An 11,031-nucleotide genomic window follows, 5' to 3' on the forward strand; every position below is an offset into this window, starting at 1 on the left:
CAAACATAAAAATTAAACTTAACAAAATAACAGAATTAGTTTTTTCACTCAACTCTCTTACTCACAGAATGTTTACTTATAGGTACTTGCAAGTTCTCCAAGTTTTAGTTCTGAACACTAGAAGTGTGACTATAAGCAAAGAAAGCCCCTTTAAAACTATCAACAATATGTGTAAAACAATAACAATATGTGAAACATAATCTTTGTCTTATGTAAGACCTTCCCTTTCCATTCTACTGAACATTTAGCAGAGGAGAAATTGAGAGGAGAAAGCCCCTTTAAAACAATCAACAATAGGCGTAAAACAATATGTGAAACATAATCTTTGTCTTATGTAAGACCTTCCCTTTTCATTCTACTGAAGATTAAGCAAGTAAAATCAGTAAAGTCATTGTTATTTATAACAAACCTTTTCTCTGAAAAGCAATGAGCACAATGTGTTCCCTGAACATCTTCATACTTAACTTTTCATTCCGATTCTTAAATGGTCATCTACCCTCAGCACAGTCTAGCAGTCAACCAGTCCTCACAGCTGTTGCTTACTTCTGTCTCCTGTTTACTTACACCTACAATGATGTATCTTGCTTTGGGCAACCACCCTTCTCCACTATCTCTTCCAGAACAAGAGGAAAGTTGGGTTTTTTCACCGCTTTGCTTTCCAGTTTCTCTCCACTGATCTTCCCTTGTTTGCATCTTAGTTTTAATTTAAAAACACAGAAGAAACCTGGCAGAATTAATACAGCTTGCAGTCCAACTATACTGGATCTTATATAATATCAAAGCAAAAAGTACAGATAATAGCTTTCATTATTTTAACCCCATATTCCCTTCCATTTTCAGTGTTAATAGTTCTCTAAGGTACAGACTACATCTCTCACTTCTCCTTTTTTAAGTCCTATATACAGTCATAATTGAATAGAATAATAATTAATATACTTCTATATTTAAAAAATAAAAACGCTCGAATGCATTTCTATATTTGGAAATAACATTTCACCAAGATTTTCCCGCTGTCTCTCATTTTCTTAGGCTGCAAACTCTTCCCTATCCATCATGCTAATCTTCATGCTCAGGCTAGAGGTGCACTATGAGGGCAAACATTACATTTCTTACCAGAGAATACACGCATACTTAAATTCCTAGAGCACCTCAGTTTCTCACTCTGGAACAACTAAAACAAGCTTCCTATATTTTATTTCCTACTCAACATTAGATGCTGAAATTACATATATTTTTATTTCTTCACGATAAAAACATGGAAGAAATTAATTACACACACATGCACACCTCTCCAAACACTGTAATGAAATACCAGCATACATTTGCTATTTAAAAATGCAATTACTTCTTTGCCAGCTACCTTTATTGAAGCTTCTGGACACTGGAGGTGGTCTTTTTTCTTTTCTGCAGTTCTCTGAGAATACTGCTTATATTCTTCCTTCATATCTGCTTCATACTGACGATACTTCAGTTTATATCTGTCTGTTGGGGATGGCAGATTTTCTGGTATTGTCTTCTGCTCCAACACAGAATGCTAAAGTAAAGAGTAATCAATATAAAAGCCTCTGGTTGATCTATTGAATGAGAACAGCATTATTATAATTCCCATCCAGTATAACTTCTGAAACTTCTTGACACTGCTTCACATTAAGAAAAAATGCAAATATGACTGCATATTCAGGCTTAATTTTCATTGAATTCTTCATATTCTGCCATATTTTTTAATCTAAAAAGCACACAGCCAAATGGTGTTACATCACTTTTAAAGAGAGAAGCCAAGATTCAGTGGTTCTGTCCTATAAGATAATGTTACAGATCACTAAAATGGGAATTCTGACATTTGATGTTGAATGGCTGAAAATGGGCTGATGGATTTTTCAATCAGAAGTTCTAATATTCTTGGATGGCAGTTGAGTATTAGTACTGGGACGTCTTTCCCTAGAACACCACCAGTTGAAAAGGCTGTTGTCTTGGTTTTGGCTGGGATGGAGTTGATTTTCTTCCTATTAACTGGTATAGTGCTGTGTTTTGATGTAGTGTGAGAATAATGTTGATGACACGCTGATGTTTTGGTTGTTGCTAGGTATTGTTTACGCTAGTCAAGGACTTTTCATCTTCCTATGCCCTGCCAGATGTGCAGGGGGCTGGGAGGGAGTGTGGCCAGGGCGGCTGGCCCAGCTGGCCAATAGGCTATTCCATACCATATGACGTCATGCTCAGCATATAAGGCTGGGTGAAGAAGAAGGGGGAGGGGCGTTCGGAGTGATGGCGTGTGTCTTCCCAAGTAACCGTTACGCGTGATGGAGCCCTGCTTTCCTGGCGATGGCTGAACACCTGCCTGCCGATGGGAAGTGGTGAATGAATTCCGTGTTTTGCTTTGCTTGCGTGCGCAGCTTTTGCTTTCCCTATTAAACTGTCTTTATCTCAACCCACGAGTTTTTCTCACTCTTACCCTTCCGATTCTCTCCCTGTCCCGCTGGGGGTGGGGGGAGTGAGTGAGCGGCTGTGTGGTATTTGGCTGCTGCCAGGTTAAACCACGACAGCTGTGAAGCCAGCAAGTACCTTCCTAACTTTACGTCCATTTCAGGGCTCTACGCAAGGGAGGCTGGATCAGTAGAAACAGCAGCAATGACAGAAGGCCAAGACTCCATTCTTCTTTCTCTCCCTGAATAACTAACACCTTCAATGTTTAAGTGATATTTCTTCAACGCTAACAAAATAAGACGGCCTTATCTAGCATCTCTACTTGAAACATCTCATCTTGCAACAGCAGTGTAACAATCCTGTTCTAGAAAACCATTTCTTAAAAACCTGAAAGATTTATGTTCTTGAAAGCTTTCTCTTCCAAAAGAGGATCCACATCCCTTCACTGGTTAATTCCTGAATGATAAGACTACATTTAAATTATTCTTCCAAAAGTGACCTATTTTGGGAAGATTTACTTACACGGTCTGTTATTGAAGAAGCTGGAATATATCTTGCTAAAGGAATGCTCAGTCAGGGCCCCAGAAGCAAGCAATGCAGAAATAAAGGCCGTTCAGAGGAACACATTAAAATATTTTAGAACTGCTTGAAAATCTTCTCCACAAAAAAGAAAGGCGGGGGGGAAGAGTCACGCAAAAAGAGGGGGGGGGGGAGGGGGGGGAAGAGCAAAAGAGGGTAAGTGAACAGAAGATACATTCCTGCACATTCAGCACTTCAGTATTTAAGACATAATGAAGGCAGAAAGGAAGCAACAAGAGATAAAGGAAAGCAAAGAAAGGGAGAAAGACCCTGAGAAACAGACACAGCCATACTAACCTTCTGTTAGCCTTCCTGCAGCTGGACAGAATTATATGTATGAACTTTATATTTAAAAAAAAATGGTAAAGCAAGCGGTGAAATTGTAGACATCCAGACATAAAAAGAATATAGCAACTCAAGTATGTTTGCACTGCACACTTGAAATGCAGTACAGGGGAAAATAACCTATCCGTAGTTACATAGAATCATAGAACAGTTTGGGTTGGAAGGGACCTTTAAAGGTCATCTAGTCCAACCCCCCTGCCATAGGCAGGGACATCTTCAACTAGATCGGGTTGCTCAGAGCCCCGTCCAACCTGACCTTGAATGTTTCTTTCCAGGGATGAGGCATCTACCGCCTCTCTGGGCAACCTGTTCCAGTGTTTCACCACCCTCATTGTAAAAAATTTCTTCCTTATATCTACTCTAAATCTACCCTCCGTGCATAAATACCTCTGTTGGGCACATAGATATGCTAAGAAGTAGTGCATTCTTAGTCCGTTATTTAAAAAAAAAAACAATCACTTAACCATTTCAGTTTTTATTTAAATGCAATTTTTTTTTTCAAGTTCAGAAACCATTTTGTTATCTAGGGAAACATATAAAATGATGATCTTGGCAAATTCACCTTGAGCTCCAGCCAATTTGGAGTTTTTAGGTTTACCTAAGTTAAATATTTTTGAAGTAATGGATTTTTAAACAGTCTATTTTCCAATTCTTCCAAAAACACGTAACGTTGATAAGTTAGGGTATTCCCTGCACCCTAACCAAATAAAAACGTACTGCTACTAGTAAGATTTTTACCATGATTATATATGATGCACGATTACGACAGAAAACAATGACATAGGCAGCATTCTTGAATTAGTTTAAAGCTCTAGATATCTAATCTCTCACATATATAGGGACTACAAACAGAAGACTACTGTTTGCAGTACTTCAGCATTTTCCCTTTAATTATCACACTTGAAACACTCAAAATACTGATGGAATGACAGCAGATTACAAATAGTCTCTCCAATAAGCTAGCTGCTGTCACACAAAAGAAGTTAAAACATATTACATTTTCAGACCATGTACTATAGTACTCTGCTACTGAGTTGCTAATGTTATTTTGTCAGTGTATATTTTTTCAGCTACTTTACCTCTATTTTCTTCTGACAAGATTTTCTAGACACCTGTTTAAACTAAAGGAAAAGAGAAATTAAAGATGCACCAATGATCAAATAAAAAATTGTCACATTCATTTTTTCAAATTTAATTCAGATATAAGGGTTCAAAGGAAAATTTTTCCTGCATTCAGGAATGACTGTAATAACAGGAACAACTGTAATAACTTAGTAATTAAATTAATTCTTAAACCTGTTATAGTGGATATTGATGCTGAACAGTGCTGTACTGTACTGTAAACCAGAATGATAGCATCTGGACTACTGATTTTCTTTATAAAGCACCTAAGATTTGTGGTGATTAAGTTTCTTAGTCATCCAGGGGAAAAAAAATGCTGATATGTGATCAGGAAATTTTACAATAGAAGTGCTCTGACAAATTGAACATAATTCCGAAGTTAACATCACAGTTTTGTTTTAAAGACAAGAGATGTAAGAAAAACCCTACGAAACGGCTGCTCGTAACTCTAAAAGTCTCCTTTTCACCAGAAGTAACTATTGTTCATACATAAGGGATTCCTTATTCCTGTCTTCCACAGGAGGTCTGTGGCAATATCCCTCTATAATCAATCACCAGAGAGGCAACAGGAAAGCAGTAGCTCCTTGGGATGCAAACCTTCCAAACTTTTTGGAAGAGATTAACACAGTGGAAGCCAAGTATACTTCAGTATTTGATTCTGCTTAAAGAAATGAAAACATCTCCAAATCATCAAATAATACTTACTGTTTGTAAACTTGGTTTTTTCCTTCAGTCAGACACTGACTGACTACTATTGATCTTATCTTTATTATTTTTCTAAGTTCCACTTTGTTTAGAAAGATAAACCAAAGTTACATGCTGCCTCAAAAGCATTACATTTTTCAGTTGCTTTGGCAAATTGTTAGTAAAGCTAGCTATTAATATCTCTCTTCAAAAATAAGTACAATGAAATGGATGAGTATATCAACCAACAAAGAAGAGCTAAGGTATTTAAGAAAATAGGATTTTTAAAATACTCTAGAGGTCTCTCAGTAAATAGTACTTTGCGAAAAATATTTTGGACCAATAGCACTTTGAGATATTAGTTTAACCAAAAGAAATAAAGAGAACTTGTATAATAAAGCTAAGTATGTTTTTCTAAATTACTGCTACAGGGGCATATTTTAAAGATATTTGTAGCGACAGACTGACCTGTTGAGCCTGATGATGCTGTGCATGTGGCGTTTGTAATGACGTTCTCCAATCTGAAGATGAATCCAGAGGGCATGTATGAGGATAACTTCCACTGTATGGTATGTAAGAGTTACCATCCTAAAATCACAGGGGGGAAAAAAAAAGGACAAGCAATCGCAATTGTTATATATTTAGAGTGATATTTTTATAAACTCCTGCAACACATGAATTCTAAATTCTAAAAACTATTCAAGACAGAATTAATTTATAATTACCTCTTCATCAGAATCTCCCAGCCTCCCCAGATCTAGGCATGGCACCCTGCAGGAAGTTCAAACAATTTTAATAGCAATATGTACTCTTATTTTTCAATTACAGTAAAAGCAAACTGCCTATTAGTTATTATTATTAACTCCTTCACAAAAATCTCCTTGCTATGAACAGTTTCACTACAACTGGAGATGGCCTACTTGGCAAATCCCTATTAGCCCCTCTTGCTTCAGCTCAGAACTGGCCAGTGAGCTTTTCCTCTTCCCCAGTTGCAGAGTACACTGGCAGCCAAAAAGGGCCCCTGCAAGGCCCTTCACTCCCAGCATGGCCATCCTGGCTTCTCTTCTCTCCCCAACAGGAGCTGCTGCAACAAGATCATACATAAGGGATTCCTTATTCCTGTCTTCCACAGGAGGTCTGAGGCAATATCCCTCTATAATCAGTCACCAGAGAGGCAACAGGGAAGCAGTAGCGCCTTGGGATGCAAACCTTCCAAACTTTTTGGAAGAGATTAACACAGTGGAAGCGAAGTGTACTTCAGTATTTTGTTCTGCTTAAAGAAATGAAAACATCTCCAAATCAACAAAGCATCTCTGTGCCTTCTGCCTTTACTCCAGGTATACTCCGGAGCACCATGAATACATTTTTTTTTATATTTTACCACCAATATTTCCAAACAATCCTATTATAACAAGATTACTTCTTGGAATAAGAGAGCCCCTTAATTTCCAGTCTTTTTTCATTAGAAAATGACCGACAGAAATTTAAGTTCTTTGACTTTGATATGAACAATCCAAGGTCATGGTCATGGTCACACATACTTGTAAAATAATGTAGAAAGATACGTTGGCTGTAAGGCATTTCAGTAAACAAAGAAACCTAAACTATCAAAAATGGTTCTTGGAATAGCAGATGTTGCTTATCTGCTGAAGTCACTATAAGGTTTTAAATTTTACAAGCACTGTACAAAATTTCCTGTTGCTTGTAAAAACCCTTCAGAACAGTTTCTCCGTAGTTTTTACTATAATACCTGCAAAGAAGGCTAATAGTTAAAAAATGTTTTTCCCTCTTTGCAGACTATTATATTAAAAATACTCAAGAAAGGCTAGGTATAAATATAAAAGCTCTGCGTACAACTCTACCATTAAGCTCAGCCAAATGTATATCAACTTAATTCCAATGTAAATAGTGCATCAAATATTCTATGCTAAATATAATCATAGAATAAACCTATGATGATAAACTCCATGGAACACTGAGTTGCATATCAATACAAATGCATTGTGTTAATAATGCACAATTAAACAAACTGATCAGAAATAGAAGCAGACTTACTCTGGAGGGCGAGGACCATGAGTAGCCCGTGTATCTGGTCTCCAGCCCTAAAAGAATGACTCATTATTACATGCCCATAGGGATCAGGATTAAAATATAGTTCTCTCTTTCAACTTCCCCTGGAATATTTAAAATCAATGCCTCAAAATATCTGTCTGACATATTTGACCGAGATGCTACTAACAAAAGGACGAAACAAAAACTTTTCACTGACAGTTGATTCTTACAGATCATGAGACTAAAAGGCTGAATATTCATCAAGACAGAAAGATTTCCAGCCATTAAGAATGCAGAATCCAGATAGTATCCACATCAGCTATTAATAATGCATTAAAAATAATCCATGTTCCTGAGACTTTGTACAATCACTGCTCACAAGGGTTTAGGTCACATTGTCCTTGTTGGTTGGGAACCAACTCCTCAGCCAAACCTTAAACCAAAAACCAGAATGCCAACAGCCAGCTGGCTCGCATGGAGCTAGCTCAGACCCCAAAGAAGCCCTGATACTTGGTGTAACTGTCTCATTTCAGCTTTAGTATAGCAGCACATGATGGTGACTAGGCAGCTTGTGTACTCACACTGTTTATTTTGCATGGCTGTGTAGCACACAGATCTCCAAGCTCAACTGAGCAAGAAGAAAAGACTCAAGCCAAAGCTCCATCTACCCCACTATGGCTTTCTGAAAATACCCAACAGCAAATCCCTAGGGAAGACGGTTTGACTGGGGCAAGCACATGGTAACAATTCGCCCAACTGGCCTCCCAATCTGGCAAAAAATGTGGTTCAGGGATGTTCTGAACTAGGGCCAGCATCTTTGTTTTCACACTCTTCAGCTCAGAGATCTCAGCACCACAGTCTGAACTGAGCAGACACCCTACTTCCAGCGGTGGCCTAACACCTTTCATGATTTGAGAGCAGCCACTCTGTAACTCCTTTCCTGCCACATACCCTTGTAGCCTGCTCCTGAAAAAGAAGTTCACAGTTCAGCAACACTACCCTCTAGTGCCTTCAAGAAAAGGGTATTCAGATTTAAAAAAAGAAAAAAAAGTTTCTCTCCAGGAACGTCGCACATAATAAACACCACCACCTTGTGGTCAAATATGTAAAAAACCGTGAAGAGATCTAACACAATTTAGTCTTGTTCTTAAGACTAAATGCAATGCATTAAATCACAAGTGTATCATTTTTCTGTACCATTTCAACTGTGATAAGATAAAGAACATACCACATTCTAGATGTTAATGTCTTAATGTAATTCCTTTTCCAGAAGTCATTGAATCAGGAAGAAAGCAAACAAAACTCATCCTGAAGACTGTCCACATTTACAGGGTGAAGAACACAGTTTCAACCTAATTTTAATCTATGATTTACTTTTGCAAGCCACCAAGAATCAGATGGACTAGGGAGTCTAAATTTGGAAATTGAGGGGCATGAGAAAGAGAAGAAAAAAAGGGGTGAGAGGTTAAAGAAAAATGGGCATTTCTTTTCTTTTACAACCTACACTAAATGTCCCAAATGCTGTTGTTGTATACACGTATTTCCTTCTCAAAAGACTGGTTAAAAGGTAACATTATAAAATTGATGTGATATCATTCACAAAAGATCCTTTTTCATTCCAAATCAAACAGAAAACAGCAACTTGGCAGTCAAACTCCAAGAATTCCTCATGTGGTCATCCAACAAATAAGGAAGTTAAATGGGTGCTTGGGGGCTGAGGGAAGATTACCAATTAACTTTACATCATGGGCATAAAGTACACAGTATCTGTGAGAAAAATCAACTGTTATTAAAAATACTAATATTTACCTTAGCTATAATAAAAACAATGGCTCTCAGAATCCAAGATTGTATTTTTGCTAATCAGGCTTTCAAAAGTTAGCCTGAAAGTTTCTGCTACAGTGATCTTGTGAGAGTTGCACACCTAACTTATCTCAAAACATAGACTATTAGGAATACCTGGAAAACAGAATTCCCCTTCATAATGAATGCAGAGCACTGAGATTCATTTTAGACATCAATGTGAAATCACGCCTTTTGAAATTGTTTTGGGAGTTGCTTTACTTTCTTGCTGTTTTGCAAAACAAAAATGTAGACACACCTGTTACCAGTTTCACCAGCAGCCTGAGACAGCACAGAGAACTGGTTCAAGCCTCTGTTGCACTTAATTGCAAGCACTAGTTCGTTCCCGAGTTCTCCACATCCTAGCTAAGTACCCAGAACATTGGTTATTTTAGGACAGCTGTTTTTATTGGAAATTCTCTCCTTCCTTTGAGTAGCTGTTGTACTAAACTATCACTTTCTGACAAAAACAATTTCTTTTGAAGTTTCCTTCTCTACAGAATGTATTATAACCTCAAACTAAAAACCTTCTGAACTACGATTAAAATATTTGTGAAAACATCAAAATAAGGAAAGAAAGCAACTACAAGCCTTCCATTAATATACCTGACGTTTCTTCGCCATCGATGACAGCTGAGTCTGCCTTCGAGGGGACGCAGCAACTCCTTTAACTTCCAAATCCATGCAAATTCAATGACAGAATAAACTGAAAAACAGGAAAAGCTATTAAGAAAATAATGTATTTTTTTATAAAAGTACTTCTATAAATAAAAATTATTGCATTAGAAAGAATGTGTCTATCACCAATAATTTGGGTATTGTCCTTCAGCAATCTATGAAATGTTGCCGGGTTCCCTTTTTCACCACCTTTTAATTTCAACCTTTCCTTACTAATGGTTAACCAGATTCCTGTTCAAACTTACCTCTTTGCCTCAAATGTAACTCTCTCTTTCCCTCATGCTTCTCCTGATACCTTCTCATACCAGCATTACCGATTTACTATTCCTTGATAACATCCAACCTTTTTTACTGTTCACTTACAGCTGCTGCCTGGCTCGCAACTCACCATGTCCTAGGACCAGGTATTTTCGGGAAGATGTAAGGGCCCTCCTGGCATGCAACCGGCCTCTGAGAGCTCCAGAGCCACACTTTATCAGTATGCTATCTCCTGCCCTGCTGGTTTCTCCTTCCACCCAGCCAGTTTTGAACCAAAAGCCTATCATTTATTTCCCAGAAATCAGACGCTCCATTTTCAAATCACCATCCACAAAAGCTGACCCCATTTGTACCTACTGAATGGGTTTTAACTCCCAAGTATCCTTTCCTTCACCAAGCAGAAGCACAGCTGCAGAGCCTTCTCGGAGACGGCCCGGCGGCTGCCCACCGACAGGACAGCCTTCCAGCCCTACCCCCTTTCCCACAGCACTTAACAGGAAGAGCCGCTGCCTTCGCACCACCTCAAGGCTCTTGCTGCAAAATGCAGCATCCTCCCCATTGAAGGCACAGGGGGAAGAGAGCGGTGTTGCATTTAATGGTTAACACACTGAAATAACTTTATCACAAAGAACAACGTTATGAGCGGCGAAATAAACATTACGGGCTCAGACAGCTCCAAGGAAACGATGTATTTCCTGGGAGCACACTGGGGCAGGCCCCGGGGCTCCGGCAGGGCAGGGCAGGGCAGGGCAGGGCGCCGGCCGGGTCCCAGAGGGTCTGACCGGAGCGGTCTCACTGACGGGCCGCGCAGGGCTGAGGGAGCGGGCCCGCCCCCACGCCTCTCCATGGCAACCGCGCCCGCCGCCGCCCCGCCGAGCGCCTTCCCCCGCGGCCCTCGCTGTCACGGCTGCAGCAGCCCCGTCCGGCCGCCGCCTGAGGGGCAGGGGCGGCTCCCGCCCGCGCCCTACCTGCCCGCTGCCGGCCGCCTGCGTCCCGCCGCACCGCCCCTGCCTCCGCCCGCCTCGGGGCCTTGCCCGATACAGCAGC

At 39.5% G+C, this 11,031-nt stretch overlaps 1 protein-coding gene across 3 annotated transcripts in view; it reads right to left on the bottom strand.

Annotated features, from left to right (window-relative positions):
* The window catches only part of CAPS2 (calcyphosine 2), a 33,511-nt gene extending 22,480 nt beyond the window's left edge, over window positions 1-11,031 (bottom strand). The window contains exons 1-7 of one of the 3 annotated variants that reach the window (XM_075150087.1): window positions 10,953-11,031; window positions 9,655-9,754; window positions 7,210-7,256; window positions 5,880-5,925; window positions 5,623-5,742; window positions 4,428-4,469; window positions 1,361-1,534 (exon numbers count right to left, since the gene is read on the bottom strand). In XM_075150087.1, the coding sequence (XP_075006188.1) occupies window positions 1,361-1,534; window positions 4,428-4,469; window positions 5,623-5,742; window positions 5,880-5,925; window positions 7,210-7,256; window positions 9,655-9,732 (507 nt within the window). In that variant the 5' untranslated portion in view covers window positions 9,733-9,754; window positions 10,953-11,031. Of the gene's footprint in view, window positions 1-1,360; window positions 1,535-4,427; window positions 4,470-5,622; window positions 5,743-5,879; window positions 5,926-7,209; window positions 7,257-9,654; window positions 9,772-10,952 lie in introns of all 3 variants that reach the window. The other 2 variants (XM_075150106.1, XM_075150095.1) reach the window with 2 other exon arrangements.

The sequence above is a fragment of the Calonectris borealis genome, chromosome 1, assembly GCF_964195595.1.
Source record: "Calonectris borealis chromosome 1, bCalBor7.hap1.2, whole genome shotgun sequence".
Lineage (NCBI taxonomy): Eukaryota > Metazoa > Chordata > Aves > Procellariiformes > Procellariidae > Calonectris > Calonectris borealis.